General features: G+C 42.2%; 1 protein-coding gene across 1 annotated transcript in view; it reads right to left on the bottom strand.

Annotated features, from left to right (window-relative positions):
• The window catches only part of COL3A1 (collagen type III alpha 1 chain), a 255,502-nt gene that overhangs the window by 14,402 nt on the left and 215,995 nt on the right, over positions 1 to 25,105 (bottom strand). Inside the window, exons 44-48 of the mRNA XM_077275669.1 lie at positions 24,361 to 24,414; positions 15,298 to 15,405; positions 15,076 to 15,129; positions 14,877 to 14,984; positions 14,430 to 14,709 (exon numbers count right to left, since the gene is read on the bottom strand). Of these exons, the coding sequence (XP_077131784.1) occupies positions 14,430 to 14,709; positions 14,877 to 14,984; positions 15,076 to 15,129; positions 15,298 to 15,405; positions 24,361 to 24,414 (604 nt within the window). The remainder of the gene's footprint in view (positions 1 to 14,429; positions 14,710 to 14,876; positions 14,985 to 15,075; positions 15,130 to 15,297; positions 15,406 to 24,360; positions 24,415 to 25,105) is intronic.

A 25,105-nucleotide genomic window follows, 5' to 3' on the forward strand; every position in this document is an offset into this window, starting at 1 on the left:
GAACGAACAGTTTCCCCACTGGACAGCGGTCAGGTTTGTCAGCCTGAAATTCCTGAAGAACCCGTCGCAAATCAGGGGAGATGGCAGAAAGAACCACCCCTTCCTTTAGAATGCCGACTGGTTCAAGGACCTCTGGAGAATCAGGCAAAAAGCTCCTAGAGAGGGCATCAGCCTTAATATTCTTAGAACACGGAAGATACGAGACTACGAAATCAAAACAGGAGAAAAACAAAGACCATCGAGCCTGTCTAGGATTCAGCCGCTTGGCAGACTCGAGGTAAATCAGATTTTTATGATCGGTCAAGACCACAATATGGTGCTTGGCTCCCTCAAGCCAATGTCGCCATTCCTCGAACGCCCACTTCATAGCCAACAATTCCCGATTGCCGACATCATAATTACGTTCCGCTGGCGAAAACTTTCGGGAAAAGAAGGCACATGGCCTCATCAAGGAACCATTAGAATTCCTCTGAGACAAAACGGCCCCTGCCCCAATCTCAGAAGCGTCAACCTCAACCTGAAATGGAAGAGAAACATCTGGCTGACGCAACACCGGGGCAGAAGTAAATCAGCGTTTAAGCTCCTGAAAGGCAGAGACAGCCGCAGAGGACCAATTCGTCACATCAGCGCCCTTTTTCATTAAATCGGTCAGGGGTTTAACCACACTGGAGAAGTTAGCAATGAAACGGCAATAAAAATTAGCAAAGCCCAAAAATTTCTGAAGACTCTTCATGGACATGGGCTGAATCCAATCATGAATGGCCTGAACCTTAACCGGATCCATCTCTATAGATGAGGGAGAAAAAATGAAGCCTAAAAAAGAAACCTTCTGCACTCCAAAGAGACACTTAGATCCCTTCACAAATAAAGCATTATCACGAAGGATCTGAAATACCATCCTGACCTGTTTCACATGAGACTCCCAATCATCGGAAAAAATAAAAATGTCATCCAAATATACAATCATGAATTTATCAAGATAATTCCGGAAGATATCATGCATGAAGGACAGAAAATCAGATGGAGCATTAGAGAGCCTGAAAGGCATCACAAGGTATTCAAAATGGCCCTCGGGCGTATTAAACGCAGTTTTCCATTCGTCACCCTGCTTAATACGAACAAGATTATATGCCCCTCGAAGGTCAATCTTAGTAAACCAACTAGCCCCCTTAATCCTAGCAAACAAATCGGAAAGCAAAGGCAAAGGGTATTGAAATTTGACCGTGATCTTATTCAAGAGGCGATAATCAATACAGGGTTTCAAGGAGCCATCCTTCTTGGCAACAAAAAAAAATCCAGCTCCCAATGGTGAAGAAGATGGCCGAATATGCCCTTTCTCCAAAGACTCCTTAATATAACTCCGCATGGCGGTATGTTCAGGCACAGACAGGTTGAAAAGTCGGCCCTTAGGAAACTTACAACCTGGAACTAAGTCAATAGCACAATCACAGTCCCTATGCGGTGGAAGGGAACTGGACTTGGGCTCATTGAACACATCCTGAAAATCAGACAAGAACTCTGGAATTTCAGAAGAGGGGGAAGAGGAGATTGACATCAAAGGAACGTCACCATGAACTCCCTGACAACCCCAACTAGTCACAGACATAGATTTCCAATCCAACACCGGATTATGTACCTGCAACCATGGGAAACCCAGTACAATAGCATCATGCAAATTATGCAACACCAGAAAGCGACAATCCTCCCGATGGGCTGGCGCCATGCACATGGTCACCTGTGTCCAAAACTGGGGTTTATTTTTAGCCAAAGGCGTAGCATCAATGCCCCTTAAAGGAATAGGGTTCTCCAAAGACTGCAAGGGGAAACCACAACGTCTAGCAAATTCAAAGTCCATTAAGTTCAAAGCGGCGCCAGAATCTACAAACACCATGACAGAAAATGACGACAATGAGCAGATCAATGTCACAGATAACAGAAATTTAGGTTGTACGGTACCAATGGTAACTGAACTAGCGATCCTCTTAGTACGCTTAGGGCAGACCGAAATGACATGAGAAGCATCACCACAGTAAAAACACAACCCATTCTGACGTCTGAATCCCCGTTGTTCCGCTCCAGACAGAATCCTATCGCACTGCATAGGCTCAGGTATCTGCTCTGAGGACAACGCCACAGCGCGCACAGCTCTGCGCTCACGCAGGCGTCGAGCAATCTGAATGGCCAGAGACATAGAATCGCTCAGACCAATAGGCGTGGGAAACCCCACCATAACATCTTTAACAGATTCAGAAAGACCCTTTCTGAAAATTGCCGCCAAAGCATCCTCATTCCACTTAGTCAGCACAGACCATTTTCTAAATTTCTGACAATACAATTCTGCCGCTTCTTGACCCTGAAACAGGGTCAACAAGGTCTTCTCAGCATGATCCACAGAATTTGGTTCATCATACAATAACCCTAGAGCCTGAAAAAAGGCTTCTACATTAAGCAAGGCAGGATTCCCAGATTCCAGGGAAAATGCCCAATCCTGAGGATCGCCACGCAGCAGGGAGATGACAAATTTAACCTGCTGAATGGGATCACCAGAAGAACGAGGTTTCAGAGCAAAAAACAGTTTACAGTTATTTTTAAAACTCAAAAATTTAGACCTGTCCCCAAAAAATAAATCAGGAGTAGGAATCCTAGGCTCTAAAAAAGGAGTCTGAACAATATAATCAGAAATACCCTGTACCCTAGCAGCCAGTTGGTCTACACGAGAAGCCAATTGCCGAACATCCATGCTAGCACACAGCTCTTCAGTCACCCAGAGGAAAAGAGGGAAGGAAAGACAAAACAGACTACAGAAAAAAAAATGGCTCAGCACTTTTCTTCCCTTCTTCTGAGATGCATTTAACTCATTGTTGGCCAGTTGTACTGTTATGATCCGGTGACCCTGGAGCCGCATGAGACTATCTCTGGAGTAAGTGGTACCTGTACTGACCGCAATCCTAATACTGACACCGCAACTAGAAGTAGCCGTGGGATGTACCTAACATGGCCTAGACACCTCGACACAGCCGGAGGACTAAATACCCCTAAAGATGGAAATGGGAAATCCTATCTTGCCTCAGAGCAGAGCCCCAAAGGATAGGCAGCCCCCTCCAAATATTGACTGTGAGTTTAAGAGGAAATACGTACACACAGGCAGAAAAGACAGAGTTTAGCAAAAGAGGCACTTCTAGCTAAAATAGAAAAGGATAGGACAGAGTACTAAGCGGTCAGTATTAAAACTCTAGAAAAATCCACAGCAGAATATACTATCTACTACATCTAACTAAAGACATAGGATGTATATCTGCATCTCCAAAGAATCCAGCATGACAGAAAAATCCAAACAAAGTCTAAGCTGGACAAAAACACAATAGATTGCACTGCACATAAAAGCACACTGCATGCGTGCTACAGAGAGCAAAAACCAAACACTTAGCTGAAATGACAGCAGGGCAAGTGGAGCCAGACAGAGATGCAATCCCTCCAAGATACAATGGACAACTGGCAGGGATTGATGGATCCTACAAACCTAAATACCTAATAGAGCTGCAATAAGCAGAAACACCTGCCCTGACTTACAACCCAGAGACCCCTGCACTACCTCTAACAACCACCGGAGGGAGCCCAAGAGCAGAATTCACAACAGGCCCCATGAGATGCTCCACACATTATGGCCCCATACGATAGTTATTAAGGTTGAAGGAAGACTGTAAGTCCATCTAGTTCAACCCATAGCCTAACCTAACATGCCCTAACATGTTGATCCAGAGGAAGGCAAAAAAAACCCATGTGGCAAAGAGTAACTCCACCATGGGGAAAAAAATTCCTTCCCGGCTCCACATACGGCAATCAGACTAGTTCCCTGGATCAACGCCTTATCAAGGGCCATACATTGTGGCCCCATGAGATGCTTCACACATTATGGGCCCCATGAGATGCTCCACACATTATGCCCCATAAGATGCTCCTCATATATGCCCCATAAGATGCTCCACACATTTGCCACATTTGCTGGTGCTGCGATTAAAATAAAAAAATCACATACTCACCTCTCTTCACTCAGGCCCCCGGCACTTGCGATAGTCACCTTCTACGTTCCATCGCTGCGTGCTGCTCTGTCTTCCATCCTCTGCACTGACTGTTCAGGCAGAGGGCGGCGCGCACACTAATCGCGTCATCGCACCCTCTGACCTGAACAGTCACAGCCAGAGGATGGAAGACAGAGCAGCGCGCAGTGGTGGAACGGGGGACAGGTGACTATCGCGCATTGCTTACCTCCCCTGATATACTCACCTGCTCCTGGCGTGGTCCCTGGCAGCGTCTCACTGTCAGATGGTCTCCAGGAGCCGGCGGCATCTTCCTGTGTTCAGCGGTCACGTACCGCTCATTACAGTAATGAATATGCGTGCATATTCATTACTGTAATGAACGGTGCCACGTGACCGCTGAACATAGGAAGAGCTGCCCGGAGACCATCGGACATGCAGGGACCGCGCCAGGAGCAGGTGAGTATGTGAGAGCCGCCGCTCCCCCTCACCCGCCGACCCCCCCGCCGATACTGACTCGAGTATAAGCCGAGAGGGTCTCTTTCAGCCCATAAAAGTGGGCTGAAAATCTCGGCTTATACTCGAGTATATATGGTAGCTTTTTTTTTCAGTGAATGTGACCTCCTAATGCTGCAAATTCCACAAATGAGCATTTTCAGTTCTTTAAAACATATCAAATGTTTAGAAATTCTACTGTGCATAATAATTTGGAACAGTGCATTTTGAGTTTTTATTCTTTTTGGAGATCATGCTGTTATCATTGGGAGGTTTCTTCAAAAAAAATGTGATGTATACTCTAACGAGTGATGACTTTTATTAGACTGACTGTGATTTGCACCGACCATTTAGGAAAATCAGAGAAAAATGTAATTTGCATAATAATTTGGAACATGGTGTATATATACAGTACAGTTGTAAAGGCACAGATGATTGGCCTCGGGGTGACCAAAACATCCAACACCGCGGAGACACCATCACGTGTTTCTCAACGCAGTGATCCAGAACACTGCCCCCATCCCTTATGGGAAATATGCAAATGCATGTAGGATAGCTGCGGAGACACCATCACGTGTTTCTCAACGCAAGCAGTGAATAGCCAGGCCTTTCCCCGGGAAGGAACAATCACGGGAAGGGCAGCATCCAATAAAGGAAAACATCCAATATAGGAAAACCACCTATGCCAAGCATGGTATCTATCCACAGACAGCTGTTTCGGGGTGTTTGCCCCTCATCAGTGTGGAGTAGGAATCTGGCTATTAGGAGCAGTGCCTAGTGAAAAGGCTGTAAAGGCACAGATGATTGGCCTCGGGGTGACCAAAACATCCAACACCGCGGAGACACCATCACGTTGAGAAACATGTGATGGTGTCTCCGCAGCTACTCTCTGCTTGCGTTGAGAAACACGTGATGGTGTCTCCGCAGCTATCCTACATGCATTACACTGCATGCACTACATACATATTTCCCATAAGGGATGGGGGCAGTGTTCTGGATCACTGCGTTGAGAAACATGTGATGGTGTCTCCGCGGTGTTGGATGTTTTGGTCTCCCCGAGGCCAATCATCTGTTCCTTCACAGCCTTTTACTAGGCACTGCTCCTAATAGCCAGATTCCTACTCCACACTGATGAGGGGCAAACACCCCGAAACAGCTGTCTGTGGATGGATACCATGCTTGGCATAGGTGGTTTTCTGTTGTGGATTCTGTTTTTGGGCTCCCTCTGGTGGTTACGGCTGGTACTGGGTGACTTTGGTGGGTTGCGGTCTCTGGTTTCCACCTGTCCATCAGAGGCTGGGTGTTTCCTATTTAACCTGGCTTTCCTGTCATTCCCTTGCCGGCTATCAATGTACTCAGATGTGCTCAGTTTGGTTCCTGACTACCTGCTCCCAGATCTCTCAGGATAAGCTAAGTTCTGTTTTTCAGTTGTTTGGTTTTTTTGTCCAGCTTGCTAATTATGACTCTATGCTAGCTGGTAGCTCTAGTGGGCTGAGGTTCTCCCCATGTGCCATGAGTTGGCACATGGGTTCTTGTAATCTCAGGATGGTTTTTGATTAGGGTTTTTTGCTGACCGCTCAGACCCCTTTTGTATCATTCTGCTTTCTAGTTATAGCGGGCCTCATTTTGCTAAATCTATTTTCATCTCTATGTGCGTGCCTTCCTCTCATTTCACCGTCAATACATGTGGGGGGCAACTATACCTTTTGGGGTTCATTCCTCTGGAGGCAAGCTAGGTCTTTATTTCCTCTGCAGTGCTAGTTAGCTCTTAGGCTGGCGCGTGGCGTCTAGAATCAACGTAGGCACGCTCCCTGGCTATTTCTAGTTGTGTTTGTCAGGAGTAGGGCAGCGGTCAGCCCAGGTTCCATCACCCTAGAGCTCGTCCGTTATTTATGTTATTTTGCTTGTCCAGTGCGATCCCCAGCCATTGGGATCCATGACAGTATAGCCGGCCAGCAAAGTGTTAATTGTTTGGGCTGAAGCAGGAGAAAAAGAAGTGTTTAAGGGAAATTTTTTTTTTTTTCCCCTTAGAGTTTTGCTGCCTAGCCCTTAATTGCTGTCTAGCTGCTTCTTACCTCCTCTTAACCCTTGAATGGCTCTGACCTTAGCTGTTTAACATGGATGTCCAGAGTTTGGCTTCCAGCCTGAGTAATCTTGCTGCAAAAGTTCAAAACATACAGGATTTTGTTGTTCACACTCCCATGTCTGAACCTAGAATTCCTATTCCAGAGTTTTTTTCTGGAGATAGATCTACCTTCCTGAATTTCAGGAACAATTGCAAATTGTTTCTTTCTTTGAAATCTCGCTCCTCTGGAGACCCTGCTCAGCAGGTTAAGATTGTAATATCTTTCCTGCGGGGTGACCCTCAGAATTGGGCATTTGCATTGGCACCAGGGGATCCTGCATTGCTCAGTGTGGATGCGTTTTTTCTGGCACTGGGATTGCTCTATGAGGAACCTAACCTGGAGATTCAGGCTGAAAAGGCTTTATTAGCCCTCTCTCAGGGGCATGATGAAGCGGAAGTATATTGTCAAAAATTTTGGAAATGGTCGGTGCTTACTCAGTGGAATGAGTGCGCCCTGGCTGCAAACTTCAGAGATGGTCTTTCTGAGGCCATTAAGGATATTATGGTGGGGTTCCCTGCGCCTACAGGTCTGAATGAGTCTATGGCTATGGCCATTCAGATTGATCGGCGTTTACGGGAGCGCAAACCTGTGCACCAGTTGGAGGTGTCTTCTGAACAGGCACCTGAGACTATGCAATGTGATAGAATTCAGTCCAGAAGTGAACGGCAAAATTATAGGCGGAAAAATGGATTGTGTTTTTATTGTGGTGATTCAGCTCATGTTATATCAGCATGCTCTAAACGCACAAAAAAGGTTGATAAATATTTTGCCATTAGTACTCTGCAGTCTAAATTCATTTTGTCTGTAACTCTGATTTGTTCACTGTCTTCCATTTCCGTCGATGCCTATGTGGATTCGGGCGCTGCCCTGAGTCTTATGGATTGGTCATTTGCCAAACGCTGCGGTTTTAGTCTGGAGCCTCTGGAAGTTCCTATTCCTTTGAAGGGAATTGACTCTACACCATTGGCTATGAATAAACCGCAGTACTGGACACAAGTGACCATGTGCATGACTCCCGTTCATCAGGAGGTGATTCGCTTCCTTGTACTGTATAATTTACATGATGTACTAGTGCTTGGTCTGCCATGGTTACAAACTCATAATCCTGTCCTGGATTGGAAAACAATGTCTGTGTTAAGCTGGGGATGTCAGGGGGTTCATGATGATGCACCTCTGATTGCAATCGCTTCATCTACTCCTTCTGAGGTCCCTGCATTTTTGTCTGACTATCGGGATGTTTTTGAGGAGCCTAAGCTCAATTCGCTCCCTCCTCATAGGGATTGTGACTGTGCTATAGAATTAATTCCTGGCAGTAAGTTCCCTAAGGGTCGTTTATTTAATCTGTCAGTGCCAGAGCATACTGCTATGCGGAATTATATTAAGGAGTCCTTGGAAAAGGGACATATTAGTCCATCTTCGTCCCCTCTGGGAGCAGGGTTTTTTTTTCGTGGCAAAAAAAGATGGTTCCCTGAGGCCTTGTATAGATTATCGCCTTCTGAATAAGATTACAGTCAAATATCAGTATCCATTGCCATTATTGACTGATTTGTTTGCTCGCATTAAGGGGGCTAGGTGGTTCACTAAGATAGATCTTCGCGGTGCGTATAATCTTGTGCGGATAAAACAGGGTGATGAGTGGAAAACCGCATTTAATACGCCTGAGGGCCATTTTGAGTATTTGGTAATGCCTTTTGGACTTTCTAATGCTCCTTCAGTCTTTCAGTCCTTTATGCACAATATTTTCCGTGAATATCTGGATAAGTTTATGATTGTGTATTTGGATGATATTTTGGTGTTTTCTGATGACTGGGAGTCTCATGTTCTACAGGTCAGGAAGGTGTTTCAAGTCCTGCGGGCCAATTCTCTGTTTGTGAAGGGCTCAAAATGTCTCTTCGGAGTCCAGAAAATTTCTTTTTTGGGGTACATTTTTTCTCCTTCTACTATTGAGATGGATCCCGTCAAGGTTCAGGCGATTTGTGACTGGACACAACCTACATCTGTTAAGAGTCTTCAGAAGTTCTTGGGTTTTGCTAATTTTTATCGTCGGTTCATTACTAATTTTTCCAGTGTTGTTAAACCTTTGACTGATTTGACTAAAAAGGGTGCTGATGTTGCTAATTGGTCTCCTACGGCTGTGGAGGCCTTTCAGGAACTTAAGCGCCGGTTTTCTTCTGCTCCTGTGTTGTGTCAGCCAGATGTTTCACTTCCTTTTCAGGTTGAGGTTGATGCTTCCGAGATTGGAGCGGGGGCGGTTTTGTCACAGAGAAGTTCCAATGGCTCGGTGATGAAGCCATGTGCGTTCTTTTCTAGAAAATTCTCGCCCGCCGAGCGCAATTATGATGTGGGTACTCGGGAGCTTTTGGCCATGAAGTGGGCATTTGAGGAGTGGCGTCATTGGCTTGAGGGTGCTAGACATCGTGTGGTGGTCTTGACTGATCACAAAAATCTGATTTACCTTGAGTCTGCCAGGCGTTTGAATCCTAGACAGGCTCGTTGGTCGTTGTTTTTTTCTCGTTTCAATTTTGTGGTTTCATACCTGCCAGGTTCAAAGAATGTGAAGGCAGATGCTCTTTCCAGGAGTTTTGTGCCTGACTCTCCTGGAGACTCTGGGCCTACTGGTATCCTTAGGGATGGGGTAATATTGTCCGCCGTCTCCCCAGACTTGCGACGTGCATTGCAGGAGTTTCAGGCGGATAAACCTGATCGTTGTCCATCAGAAAGACTGTTTGTTCCGGATGATTGGACCAGTAGAGTCATCTCCGAGGTCCTTTCTTCTGTGTTGGCTGGTCATCCTGGAATATTTGGTACTAGAAACTTGGTGGCCAGGTCTTTTTGGTGGCCTTCCTTGTCAAGGGATGTGCGCACCTTTGTGCAGTCTTGTGAAGTGTGTGCTCGGGCTAAGCCTTGCTGTTCTCGGGCCAGTGGGTTGTTGTTATCCTTGCCTATCCCGAAGAGGCCTTGGACGCACATTTCCATGGATTTTATTTCAGATCTCCCTATCTCACAGAAAATGTCCGTTATCTGGGTTGTGTGTGACCGCTTTTCTAAGATGGTTCATTTGGTACCCTTGCCTAAGTTGCCTTCCTCCTCTGAGTTGGTCCCTTTATTTTTTCAGAACGTGGTTCGTTTGCATGGGATTCCGGAGAATATCGTTTCTGACAGGGGATCCCAGTTTGTGTCTAGATTTTGGCGGACGTTCTGTGCTAAGATGGGCATTGATTTGTCTTTCTCGTCTGCATTCCATCCTCAGACGAATGGCCAGACGGAGCGAACTAATCAGACCTTGGAAACTTATTTAAGGTGTTTTGTTTCTGCTGATCAAGATGACCGGGTTGCCTTTTTGCCACTGGCCGAATTTGCCCTTAATAATCGGGCTAGTTCTGCTACTTTGGTCTCTCCTTTCTTTTGTAATTCGGGGTTTCATCCTCGTTTTTTCTCTGGTCAGGTGGAGCCTTCGGATTGTCCTGGAGTGGACGTGGTGGTGGACAGGCTACATCAGATTTGGAATCAGGTGGTGGACAATTTGAAGTTGTCTCAGGAGAAGACTCAGCAGTTTGCTAATCGCCGTCGCCGCGTGGGTCCCCGACTTCTTGTTGGGGACTTGGTGTGGTTGTCTTCTCGTTTTGTCCCTATGAAGGTCTCTTCTCCTAAGTTCAAGCCTCGGTTCATCGGTCCTTATAAGATCTTGGAGATTCTTAACCCTGTGTCTTTTCGTTTGGATCTCCCAGCATCGTTTGCTATTCATAATGTGTTCCATCGGTCATTATTGCGGAGGTATGAGGTGCCCGTTGTTCCTTCGGTTGAGCCTCCTGCTCCGGTGCTGGTGGAGGGAGAATTGGAGTATGTTGTTGAGAAGATCTTGGATTCTCGTGTTTCCAGACGTAAACTCCAGTATTTGGTTAAGTGGAAGGGTTATGGTCAGGAGGATAATTCCTGGGTGGTCGCCTCTGATGTTCATGCGACTGATTTGGTCCGCGCCTTCCATAGAGCTCATCCTGATCGCCCTGGGGGTTCTCGTGAGGGTTCGGTGACCCCTCCTCAAGGGGGGGGGTACTGTTGTGGATTCTGTTTTTGGGCTCCCTCTGGTGGTTACGGCTGGTACTGGGTGACTTTGGTGGGTTGCGGTCTCTGGTTTCCACCTGTCCATCAGAGGCTGGGTGTTTCCTATTTAACCTGGCTTTCCTGTCATTCCCTTGCCGGCTATCAATGTACTCAGATGTGCTCAGTTTGGTTCCTGACTACCTGCTCCCAGATCTCTCAGGATAAGCTAAGTTCTGTTTTTCAGTTGTTTGGTTTTTTTGTCCAGCTTGCTAATTATGACTCTATGCTAGCTGGTAGCTCTAGTGGGCTGAGGTTCTCCCCATGTGCCATGAGTTGGCACATGGGTTCTTGTAATCTCAGGATGGTTTTTGATTAGGGTTTTTTGCTGACCGCTCAGACCCCTTTTGTATCATTCTGCTTTCTAGTTATAGCGGGCCTCATTTTGCTAAATCTATTTTCATCTCTATGTGCGTGCCTTCCTCTCATTTCACCGTCAATACATGTGGGGGGCAACTATACCTTTTGGGGTTCATTCCTCTGGAGGGCAAGCTAGGTCTTTATTTCCTCTGCAGTGCTAGTTAGCTCTTAGGCTGGCGCGTGGCGTCTAGAATCAACGTAGGCACGCTCCCTGGCTATTTCTAGTTGTGTTTGTCAGGAGTAGGGCAGCGGTCAGCCCAGGTTCCATCACCCTAGAGCTCGTCCGTTATTTATGTTATTTTGCTTGTCCAGTGCGATCCCCAGCCATTGGGATCCATGACAGTTTTCCTATATTGGATGTTTTCCTTTATTGGATGCTGCCCTTCCTGTGGTTGTTCCTTCCCGGGGAAAGGCCTGGCTATTCACTGCTTGCGTTGAGAAACACGTGATGGTGTCTCCGCAGCTACTCTACATATATATACAGTATAGACCAAAAGTTTGGACACACCTTCTCATTTAAAGATTTTTCTGCATTTTCATGACTATGAAAATTGTAAATTCACACTGAAGGCATGAAAACTATGAATTAACACATGTGGAATTATATACTTAACAAAAAAGTGTGAAACAACTGAAAATATGTCTTATATTCTAAGTTCTTCAAAGTAGCCACCTTTTGCTTTGATGACTGCTTTGAACACTCTTGGCATTCTCTTGATGAGCATCAAGAGGTAGTCACCGGAAATGGTCTTCCAACAATCTTGAAGGAGTTCCCAGAGATGCTTAGCACTTGTTGGCCCTTTTGCCTTCACACGTGCTTCAAACATAAAGATACCAAATGTAAACTTTTTGTGAAGAATCAACAACAAGTGGAACACGTTTGTGAAGTTGAATGAAATGTATTGGATATTTTAAATTTTTGAGGAAATTCAAAAACTGAAAAGTGGGGCGTGCAATATTATTCGGCCACTTTCCTTTCTGTGCAGCAAACTCACTCCAGAAGTTCATTGTGGATCTCTGAATGATCCAATGTTGTCCTAAATGCCTAATGATGATAAATATAATCCATCTGTGTGTAATTAAGGCCCCGTATAAATGCACCTGCTCTGTGATAGTCTCAGGGTTCTGTTTGAAGCACAGAGAGCATCATGAAGACCAAGTAACATAACAGGTAGGTCCGTGATACTGTTGTGGAGAAGTTTAAAGCCGGGTTTGGATGCAAAATATTTTCCAAAACTTTAAACATCCCAAGGAGCACTCTGCAAGCGATCATATTAAAATGGAAGGAGTATCATAACACTGCAAATCTACAAAGACCCGGCCGTCCCTCTAAACTTTCATCTCAAACAAGGAGAAGACTGATCAGAGATGCAGCCAAGAGGCCCATGATCACTCTGGATGAACTGCAGAGATATACAGCTGAGGTGGGACAGTCTGTCCATAGGACAACAATCGGTTGTACACTGCACAAATCTGGCCTTTATGGAAGAGTGGCAAGAAGAAAGCCATTTCTCAAAGATATCCATAAAAAGTGTAGTTTAAAGTTTGCACACCTGGGAGACACACCAAACATGTAGAAGAAAGTGCTCTGGTCAGATGAAACCAAAATCAAACTTTTTGGCAACAATGCCAAATGATATGTTTGGCATAAAGGCAACACAGCTCATCAACCTGAATACACCATCCCCACTGTCAAACACGGTGGTGGCAGCATCATGGTTTGGGCCTCCTTTTCTTCAGCAGGGACAGGGAAGATGGTTAAAATTGATGGGAATATGGATGGAGCCAAATACAGGACCATTCTTGAAGAAAACCTATTGGAGTCTGCAAAAAACCTGAGACTGGGATGGAGATTTGTCTTCCAACAAGACAATGATCCCAAACATAAAACAAAATCTACAATTGAATGGTTCACAAATAAATGTATCCAGGTGTTAGAATGGCCAAGTCAAAGTCCAGACCTCAAACCAATCGAGAATCTGTGGAAAGAGCTGGAAACTGCTGTTCACAAACGATCTCCATCAAAGCTCACTGAGCTTCAGCTGCTTGCCAAGAAAGAATGGGCAAGAATTTCAGTCTCCCGATGTGCAAAACTGATAGAGACATACCCCAAGTGACTTTCAAGCTGTAATCGCAGCAAAAGGTGTTAAAGGGGCTGAATAATATTGCACACGCCACTTTTCATTTTTGAATTTCCACAAAAATTTAAAATAACCAATAAATTTCGTTCAATTTCACAATTGTGTTCCACTTGTTGTTGATTCTTCACCAAAAATTTACATTTGGTATCTTTATGTTTGAAGCATGATATGTGGGAAAAGGTTGAAAAGTTCCAGGGGGCCGAATACTTTTGCAAGGCACTGTATATATTGTCAGGAAAATATGAATTATTTTCCATTGTCCAGGTTACACAGCCTCTCCGGCGACTACTTATCCTAGGTGCAGTACCCTGACTGACCTGAGGGTAATGGGATGCCAGAGAGCTGCCAGTGCAAGTTCTTGACTAAAAGTAAATGAGGATTTCCATGACATATATTGGCTAGTGTGAGCAATTATTACTTTATGAAGCATACAAGTCATCTGTAAATTTTTGCAAATGCATTTTTCAAAATCCTAGCCTAAAGCATTCACTGACGTGTGAATGACTGCAACTTTTGGACACAATGAGGTTAGAAATGAGAGAACCCCGCTTGAAAATCGGGGTTTGTACCGGACAGTTAGTGTCTTGTGCTAAATGCCAAACACAAACTTCTCTGGGAAGTCAGTGGCAATATTCAGCGTTCTGGGGAAGCCTGTTTCAAAGAAAAAGAGAGATTGATTTTCCGGCTGAAGTTCCAGTCTTCATTGTTTTCAATGGAGTTCGGGTTCTGGTTCATATTTGGGTACAGTTCTGGTACCGGAACCAAACTTTGGAAGTTTGGGTCGTGTACCAGAACCTGAACTTCCACAGGTTCGCTCATCCCTAATTGTGGTTGGTACAATACACATATTTGATAAATGACATGAAAAGGTTATCTGTACAAAGCCATTTTACATGTATTTAAAAAGGTTTACTGCAAAAAGATATCCACATTTATGCTATATTCAGATAGATGTGTCAAAAAAGGTTTCTAGTTGCATAGCATTGCCATCTGTTTGGGAGATGCTTTTTCACTTTTGATGTATGTATAGATTGTGAATGTATGGAAACACAACTTTTTACAATTGGATATGTGTACATTTGATTTACACATTTGTTACAAGATGTTAAAAATGGATGAATTTTAGATTCTCATTTTTAATGTCTCAACAATTGGTAAAATGGACTACTTACCACTCTTCATCTCTGGATGACAGAATTTTAGGTCACGACAGTTACGAGCTGGGTTCTTTCTGGTACCGTCAGGACTGATCATGTTTTCTATTTGACTATTAATGGATTTAAGTGATGACATAATCTCAGATGTTGCCGTTGCATCAATTGGTTGGTCACCATAATATGGGGCTGATGGTCCCTTTTCTCCACCGAATGAACCAAGATTAGCTCCACCACCATCACAGCAAGGGCCTGGGGGGCCAGGCTGCCCTGGTGGTCCAGGTTGACCAGCTGCGCCCTAGAAAATACAGAACAATTATCACTATTGCTAGTTTGATAGCCATATTTCCAGATGTAACTAATCTGTAAGATTGTTTTCTTTATATAATTGTATTAAATTCAGAAATCATAATTCTGGAATCATTCTGCACAATATACACATCTAAATATTTGCATAGAAATTACCTCTGAGCCAGGTTCTCCTCTGCTACCGCGTGGACCTGGAGGGCCCAGGGGTCCAGGATAACCACTAGTGCCATCTTTACCAGGAGCTCCATTAGATCCTGGTGAGCCCTAAAACCATAATTTAATTAACCAGTTCAACATTTTATCTATTCTTAAATCAATACCCAAAATTGTACTTTTTGTACAAAGATTTACTTACTCTGGGACCTTGAGGACCTGGTGATCCAGCAGTACCTTGTTCTCCTGAAGATCCCTTGTATAAGAGAGAAGTATTCAAGTTATAAAAATCCTTTCATACACAAAGAGTGAGCATTATTCGTGATGTGAACTATTTTTTAAAGAAACCAATTTTAAATCATATTTTTTTTAATTATAACAGATCAAGATAATAATTTTTGAATTAATTTTTATATAAACTCACAGGAGGGCCAGGAAGACCAGGGTTGCCAGGGAATCCACGATGACCTTTAATTCCATTTGTACCACGCTCTCCTGCTTCACCTTTATCACCACGTGTACCCTGAGGACCCTAGAAAAGACATGAAAATTGTACCATTAGCTTCTAAATCAACATTAACTGTCTCTTTTCTCTCTCCCTCTCTCTCTCTTTCTACATATACAGTATATGAGTATTGAAGGAAAGCAGGAGGTAAGATCCTCGATGGTAGGTGTTTGTTGATACACTGTTTTACAAAGGTTTTGTCCCTTGGACAATTTTGACTGTTCCTATTCTGATAGAATTTTTCATGCTGATTTCAGAAATGACTTCAGATTTTTCCTATCACGTAAGGTTTTTGAGAAATGATACGAAACATTATAATATTCTGTTATGATTCTAAAAACTCATATATGAACTTTTTCTGAAACAGTATATTCTGATTTTTCCACTGAAATAACAAAAATTGCTGATCTACACATATGCAAGTACTTATTATGCGAATTGCGCACAGGCGCGGTGAATCATTCGGCTGACCGTGTACGGAGCACACCACATCTCCTGGGCAGGGGAGGAATCAATAGACAATACTGACATTACAGCAGGAGATCACCGAGGATTCATTTTGTGAGGTAAAATATTTCAGTGACTGTTTTTAACCCCTTCACCCCGAAGCCTGTTTTCAACTTCCTGACCAGGCCATTTTTTTCAACTCTGACCACTGTCAATTTATGAGGTCATAACTCTGAAACGCTTCAACAGATCCTGGTGTTTCTGAGAATGTTATCTCATGACATATTGTACTTTATGGTAGTGGTAAAATTTGTTCGATATGACTTGCGTTTATTTGTGACAAAAACAAAAATTTGGCGAAAATTTTGAAAATTTTGCAATTATTAAACTTTTAGTTTTTATGCCCTTAAATTAGAGAGTCATATCATACAAAATAGTTAATAAATAACATTACCCACATGTCTGCTTTACATTAGCACAATTTTGGAAACATATTTCTTTTTGTTAGGAAGTTATAAGGGTTAAAAAGTTGACCAACGATTTCTCATTTTTACAACAAAATTTGCAAAACTATTTTTTTTTAGGGACCACCTCACACTTGAAGTGACTTTGAGGGGCCTATATGACAGAAAATGCTCAAAAGTGACACCATTCTAAAAACTGCACCCCTCAATTTACTCAAAACCACATTCAAAAAGTTTATTAACCCTTCAGGTGCTTCACAGGAATTTTTGGAATGTTTAAAAAAAATTGAACATTTAACTTTTTTTCACAACATTTTTACTTCAGGTCCAATTTGTTTTATTTTACCAAGGGTAACAAGAGAAATTGGACCACAACAGTCGTTGTACAATTTGTCCTGAGTACGCCTATACCCCATATGTGGGGGTAAACCACTGTTTGGGCACATGGCAGAGCTCGGAAGGGAAGGAGCGCCATTTGACTTTTCAATGCAAAATTTGCTGGAATTGAGATCGTACACCATGTCGCATTTGGAGAGCCTCTGATATGCTTAAACAGTGGAAACCCCCCACAAGTGACACCATTTTGGAAAGTAGACACCATAAAGAACTAATCTAGATGTGTGGTGAGCACTTTGAATCTCCAAGTGCTTCACAGAAGTTTATAATGTAGAGCCATAAAAAAAAAATCATATTTTTTTCACAAAAATGATTTTTTTGCCCCAAATTTTTTATATTCACAAGGGTAACAGGAGAAATTGGACCCCTAACGTTGTTGTCCAATTTGTCCTGAGTACGCTGATACCCCATATGTGGGGGGAACCACTGTTTGGGCACACGGCAGAGCTCAGAAGGGAAGGAGCACCATTTTACTTTTTCAACGCAGAATTGGCTGGAATTGAGATCGGACACCATGTCGTGATTCGTGAGCCCCTGATGTGCCTAAACAGTGGAAAAAAACCCAATTCTAACTCCAACCCTAACCCCAACGCACCCCTAAGCCTAATCCCAACCATAACCTTAACCACACCCCTAACCCGAACACACCCCTAACCCTAATCCCAACCCTAACCATAACCATGACCACACCCCTAACCCTAATACCAGTCCTAACCTTAATCCCAACCCTAAACATAATCCAAACCCAACCCTAACCCTAACTTTAGCCCTAGCCCTAACCCAAACTTTAGCCCCAACCCTAACGTTAGCCCTAACCCTAACCCTAATGGGAAAATGGAAATAAATACATTTTTTAAATTTTATTATTTTTCCCTAACTAAGGGGGTGATAAAGGGGGGTTTGATTTACTATTTATAGTGGGTTTTTATAGCGGGTTTTTGTTTGGCAGCTGTGACACGCTAAGAGACGCTTTTTATTGCACAAAAATAGTTTTTTGCATCACCATATAATTTATCCATATTTTGGCCCACAGAGTCATGTGAGGTCTTGTTTTCTGCGGGATGAGTTGATGTTTTTATTGGTACCATTTTCAGGCACAAGACATTTTTTGATTGCTTTTTATTCCAATTTTTGGGAGGCAGAATGAACAAAAAACAGCAATTCCTGAAGGGGGGCGTTTACATCGTTCCACATGTGGTTAAATTGATAAAGCAGCTTTATTCTTCGGGTTAGTACGATTACAGCGATACCTCATTTATATCTTTTTTATCTTTTTGCGCTTTTTACACAATAAAAACTATTTTATATAAAAAATAATAGTTTTTGCATCGCTTTATTCTGAGAGCTATAACTTTTTTATTTTTCTGTATGGGGGCTTTTTTTTGCCGGACAAGATGACGTTTTCAGCGGTACCATGTTTATTTATATCCGTCTTTTTTTTAATCACATTTTATTGCACTTTTTGTTCAGCAGTATGATGATAAAGCGTTGTTTTTTGCCTCGTTTTTTATTTATTTTATTTGTGGTGTTCACTGAAGGGGTTAACTAGTGGGATACTTTTATAGAGCGGGTCATTACGGACGCGGCAATGCCAAATATGTGTACTTTTATTTATTTTATTTTTTTTTACATAAATAAATGGATATATTGGAAAATATTTATTTATTTATTTTTTGGGGATTTTTTTTTTTTACTTTATAACATTGTCCCAGGGCGGAACATCACTATATTTCATCAGATCGTGACCTGACACTTTGCATAGCACAGGCAGTGCAGGAGGCTTTCCGGCGCCTGCTCTCAGCAGGTCGCCGCGGTGCTCACCGTGAGACCGCGTGATCGTGCCGCTGTACTAGTACTGCGGTTTGCGGGAACTCAGTTCCTGCAGAGCAGTACTAGTACGGCGCAAGTCGGGAAGGGGTTAAACAATATTTTGATATTGTTGTTGATGGCAGATTGCTATGAGCACCAACCTGTGGTCGGCACTCATAGCAAGCCTGTAATTCTGCTGCATAGAGGTGATCTGAGCATCTCTCCTATGTAGCAGAGGCGATCGCGCTATGGCAGCTTCTTGCCTCCTATGGAGGCTATTGAAGCATGCCAAAAGTAACAAAAAAAGTCTTTAAAAATATTAAAAAAAATAAAAGTTCAAATCACCCCCCTTTGGCCCCAATCAAATTAAAACAATAAAAAAAGAAAATCAAACTTACACATATTTGGTATCGCCGCATTCAGAATCGCCCAATCTATCAATAATAAAAGAATTAACCCAATCGCTAAACGGTGTAGCAATAAAAAAATAAAATGTTTTTGGTCGCGGCGACATTGCATTAAAATGCAATAACGGGCAATCAAAAGAACGTATCTGCACAAAACCTGAGATCACGAAAAATGGAGACGCTACGGGTCTTGGAAAATTGCGCAATTTTTCTTTAGCAAACGTTGAATTTTTTTTTTCACCACTTAGATAAAAGAGAACCTAGACATGTTTTATGTCTATGAACTCATAATGACCTGAAGAATCATATTGGCAGGTCAGTTTTAGCATTTAGTGAACCTAGCAAAAAAGCCAAGCAAAAAACAAATGTGGGATTGCACTTTTTTTGCAATTTCACAGCACTTGGAATTTTTTTTCCCAGGTTTGAGTACATGACATGGTAAAACCAATGGAGTCTTTCAAAAGTACAACTCGTCCCGCAAAAAATAAGCCCTCACACGGCCATATTGACGGAAAAATAAAAAAGTTATGGCTCTGGAAATAAGGAGAGCAAAAAGCAAAAATCAAAAATAGCTCCCGTCATGAAGGGGTTAAAAATAGTGATGAGCGAATATACTCGTTACTCGAGATTTCTCAAGCATGCTCGGGGGTCCTCCGAGTATTTTTTTAGTGCTCAGAGTTTTAGTTTTTCTTGCCGCAGCTGAATGATTTACATCTGATAGCCAGCTTAAGTACATGTGGGAATTCCCTAGCAACCAGGCAACCCCAACATGTACTTATGCTGGCTATCAGATGTAAATCATTCAGCTGCGGCAAGAAAAACTAAAACTCCGAGCACTAAAAAATACTTGGAGGACACCCGAGCATGCTCGAGAAATCTCGAGTAACGAGTATATTCGCTCATCACTAGTTAAAAACCTTATGTGATACAGACTTTTGGAGCACATATTCTTCTTCAGTATATCAAAATTTATAAGATACAGTAAAATTTTCTCAGGGGACAAGAATTTCCCTGAAATTTGTTACACAGTGTAATGTAAGCTGTACCAGGCAATAATACTATTGTAGATCACTGAGCAGGTTTACTGTGACTGGATTTTGAGCAACCAAAAGAATCTTGCTGGGAAACGTCTTTCCTATGATCTTTATGGGGTTTACAGGCTGATTAACATCAGGAGGGATAGCTCAACAGTGTGGAGGGTGTTGAAATTGGAGAAAGGCAGAGCTGCTGGTTAGTCTGCTCTGCAAATTGAGGTGTTCTGGAGCTAAACAGAGAGGTGTTTGTTTGGTGAACACATTGAATGCAAGTGTGAACTGCTGCTGGAAATACAGAGATTGGTGAGGCTGCTACATTTATGTTGTTTCATCTGCCTGAAGAAAAAAATTGTTTATGTTATCCATTGATATTTAACCCCTTTCTGCCATTGGACGTACTATTCCGTCCATGTGGGGTGGGCCTGCACAGGCCTCCCTGCACAGGCCTGGATCCAAGATGGCCGCGGCATCCGGGTCCTGCAGGGAGGTGGCTTCACAGCGCCTGCTCAGAGCAAGCGCCGCGAAGCCTGAATCTGTGCACCTCAGATCGCCGATCTGACACAGTGCACAGCAAAGTGTCAGATCGGCAATCTTACACTATAACATGATGCCCCCCCTGGGGCAATGTTATAGTGAAAAAAAAAATATTCACATGTGTAAAAAAAATTAAAAAAAATTTGCCCCCTCAAAAAAAAATATATATATATATGGTTCCTATAAATACATTTCTTTATCTAAATAAATAAAAAAAACAATAAAAATACACATATTTAGTATTGCCGCGTCCGTAACGACCCGACCTATAACTGTCCCACTAGTTAACCCCTTCAGTGAACACCGTAAAAAAAAAAAAAAACGAGCCAAAAAACAACGCTTTATTATCATGCCGCCAAACAAAAAGTGGAATAACACGCGATCAGAAAGACGGATATAAATAACCATGGTACCGCTGAAAACGTCATCTTGTCCTGCAAAAAGTGAGCCACCACACAGCATCATCAAAGAAAAAGTAAAAAAGTTATAGTCCTCAGAATAAAGCGATGCAAAAATAATTATTTTTTCTATAAAATAGTTTTTATCGTATAAAATCACCAAAACATAAAAAAATGATATAATTGAGGTATCGCTGTAATCGTACTGTCCCGAAGAATAAAACTGCTTTATCCATTTTACCAAATGCGGAACGGTATAAACGCCTCCCGCAAAAGAAATTCATGGATAGCTGGTTTTTGTTCATTCTGCCTCACAAAAATTGGAATAAAAAGCGATCAAAAAATGTCATGTGCCCGAAAATGATACCAATAAAAACGTCCCTCAAAAAACAAGTCCTCACATGACTCTGTGGACCAAAATATGGAAAAATTATAGCTCTCAAAATGTGGTAATGCAAAAAATATTTTTTGCAATAAAAAGCGTCTTTCAGTGTGTGGCGGCTGCCAATCATAAAAATCCGCTAAAAAACCCGCAATAAAAGTAAATCAAACCCCCCTTCATCACTCCCTTAGTTAGCGAAAAATTAAAAAATTACAAAAATGTATTTATTTCTATTTCCTCATTAGGGTTAGGGGTAGGGTTAGGGCTAGGGCTAGGGTTAGGGCTAGGGTTAGGGTTAGGGCTAGGGGTAGGGTTAGGGCTAGGGTTAGGGGAAGGGTTAGGGTTAGGGTTGGGGCTAGGGTTATGGCTACAGTTAGGGTTGGGGCTAAAGTTAGGGTTAGGGTTGGGGCTAAAGTTAGGGTTAGGGTTTGGATTACATTTACGGTTGGGAATAGGGTTAGGAATAGGGTTAGGGGTGTGGTTAGGGTTACTGTTGGGATTAGGGTTAGGGATGTGTTTGGATTAGGGTTTCAGTTATAATTGGGGGGTTTCCACTGTTTAGGCACATCAGGGGCTCTCCAAACACGACATGGCATCCGATCTCAATTCCAGCCAATTCTGCGTTGAAAAAGTAAAACAGTGCTCCTTCCCTTCCGAGCTCTCCCGTGCGCCCAAACAGGGGTTTACCCCAACATATCGGGTATCGGCGTACTCAGGACACATTGGACAACAACTTTTGGAGTCCAATTTCTCCTGCTACCCTTGGGAAAATACAAAACTGGGGGCTAAAAAATAATTTTTGTGGAAAAAAAGGATTTTTTATTTTCACGGCTCTGCGTTATAAACTGTAGTGAAACACTTGGGGGTTCAAAGTTCTCACAACACATCTAGATAAGTTCCTTGGGGGGTCTAGTTTCCAATATGGGGTCACTTGTGGGGGGTTTCTACTGTTTAGGTACATTAGGGGCTCTGCAAACGCAATGTGACACCTGCAGACCAATCCATTTATATCTGCATTCCAAATTACGCTCCTTCCCTTCCGAGCTCTGCCAAGTGCTCAAACGGTGGTTCCCCCCCACATATGGGGTATCAGCGTACTCAGGACAAATTGGGCAACCACTTTTGGGGTCCAATTTCAACTATTACCCTTGGAAAAATACAAAACTGGGGGCTAAAAAATAAATTTTGTGGAAAAAAAAAATATTTTTTATTTTCACGGCTCTGCGTTATAAACTGTAGTGAAACACTTGGGGGTTCAAAGTTCTCACAGCACATCTAGATAAGTTCCTTGGGGTGTCTAGTTTTCAATATGGGGTCACTTGTGGGGGGTTTCTACTGTTTAGGTACATTAGGGGCTCTGCAAACGCAATGTGACGCCTGCAGACCAATCCATCTAAGTCTGCATTACAAATGACACTCCTTCCCTTCCGAGCTCTGCCATGCGCTCAAACGGTGGTTACCCCGCACATATGGGGTATCAGCGTACTCAGGACAAATTGGACAACAACTTTTGGGGTCCAATTTCAACTGTTACCCTTGGAAAAATACAAAACTGGGGGCTAAAAAATAATTTTTGTGGAAAAAAAAGAATTTTTATTTTCACGTCAATTTTGCATTGAAAAGTCAAACGGCGCTCCTTCCCTTCCAAGCTCTCCCATGCAGCCAAACAGTGGTTTACCCCCACATATGGGGTATCAGCATACTCAGGACAAATTGCACAACAACTTTTGTTGTCCAATTTCTACTCTTACCCTTGGGAAAATAAAAAATTGGGGGCGAAAAGATCATTTTTGTGAAAAAATATGATTTTTTATTTTTACGCCTCTGCATTATAAACTTCTGTGAATCACTTAATGGGTCAAAGTGCTCACCACACATCTAGATAAGTTCCTTAGGTGGTCTACTTTCCAAAATGGTGTTACTTGTGGGGGGTTTCAATGTTTAGGCACATCAGGGGCTCTTCAAACGCAACATGGCGTCCCATCTCAATTCCTGTCAATTTTGCTTTGAAAAGTCAAACAGTGCTCCTTCCCTTCTGAGCTCTCCCATGCGCCCAAACAGTGGTTTACCCCCACATATAGGGTATCAGCGTACTCAGGACAAATTGCACAACAACTTTTGGGGTCCATTTTCTCCTGTTACCCTTGGTAAAATAAAACAAATTGGAGCTGAAATAAATTTTGTGTGAAAAAAAGTTAAATGTTCATTTTTATTTAAACATTCCAAAAATTCCTGTGAAACACACGAAGGGTTAATAAACTTCTTGAATGTGGTTTTGAGCACCTTGAGGGGTGCAGTTTTTAGAACGGTGTCACACTTGGTTATTTTCTATCATATAGACCCCTCAAAATGACTTCAAATGAGATGTAGACCCTAAAAAAAAATGGTTTTTTAAAAATGAGAAATTGCTGGTCAACTTTAACCCTTATAACTCCCTAACAAAAAAAAATTTCGGTTCCAAAACTGTGCTTATGTAAAATAGACATGTGGTAAATGTTATTTATTAAGTATTTTGTGTGACATATCTCTGTGATTTAATTGCATAAAAATTCAAATTTGGAAAGTTGCGAAATTTTCAAAATTTTCGCCAAATTTAGTTTTTTTCACAAATAAACGCAGGTAATATCAAAGAAATTTTACCACTATCATGAAGTACAATATGTCTCGAGAAAAAATCGTCAGAATCACCAGGATCCGTTGAAGCATTCCAGAGTTATAACCTCATAAAGGGATAGTGGTCAGAATTGTAAAAATTGGCCTGGTCATTAACGTGCAAACCACCCTTGGGGGTAAAGGGGTTAAGGAAGGCTGTTTTCATTTTGGAAATGTAACGTTTATGATGGACAATAAATACTTGTTGTTTTGATCTAAAATCCCGTGACATGTGTATCCACGTATCCAAACAGGTATCTGAGAGTGTGAGATATACAGTATATAGGAGGATATATAGGAGGGTATATAGGAGGAATATATATATATATATGTACATTTCCTGTATATACAAATGTATTTATATGTGCATGCTGTATATACACATATATTTATATATGTATATATTTATTACAAATCCTATTGTATATGTGAGCGATCAAAGAATTGCTTGAAACCTACTGGGAGACCTCGAGAACCAGCGGGACCAGCAGGACCAGCAGGACCAGAAGGACCCTAAAAAAGAAAGTGTGCATGAAAATTTGTTTTCATAAGAACACAAAAGTAAAAATCTTGCTTATTATGCTTTTAAATTGGTAATATTCGAAAAGTAACCCTATCCAATCATATCGAATGTTATGACCCTATATGAAAGGGGATGATTTGGGTGAGAATACCACTTTAAAGAATAACTTGTCAACTTGTTTTTTTCTGTCTTCTCAATTGGCAGCAGAAAGCAGTGACAGACTAATTTTAGCAATGCAGGGGTTGTTAGTAAGAATTCCAATGTATTCATGACATATCAGATCCCTTTCCACACCCATCTCTATTTCACAGTCATGTTACCACAATAGAGAGAAAGAAATCTATCAGTGGTGGGTGGTGCGCATGCATCTCATGAATATATCAGATTTGGAAAACACAGCCAAAAATAATCAACCACTCCCATGAAACAATATTGCATCACAACTGTTTTCCACATGAAATGTCAAATGGACAATGTTTCTCTCATCTCAAAAATGAGACAGTAGAATATATAATAATTTTAATATTGATAATCAATCCAATGACTTATTTCCATATGTGGAGACAAGAAAAGGTTCTTTTTCTAATGTAGCGCTATATTAGTGTCTTACATAAGAAACTGTATGCCTATACAAAACTGTCCTATACGAGTATACTGTATACTTACGAATTATTGTTTGCG

The sequence above is a fragment of the Ranitomeya variabilis genome, chromosome 7 (genome assembly GCF_051348905.1).
Source record: "Ranitomeya variabilis isolate aRanVar5 chromosome 7, aRanVar5.hap1, whole genome shotgun sequence".
NCBI lineage: Eukaryota > Metazoa > Chordata > Amphibia > Anura > Dendrobatidae > Ranitomeya > Ranitomeya variabilis.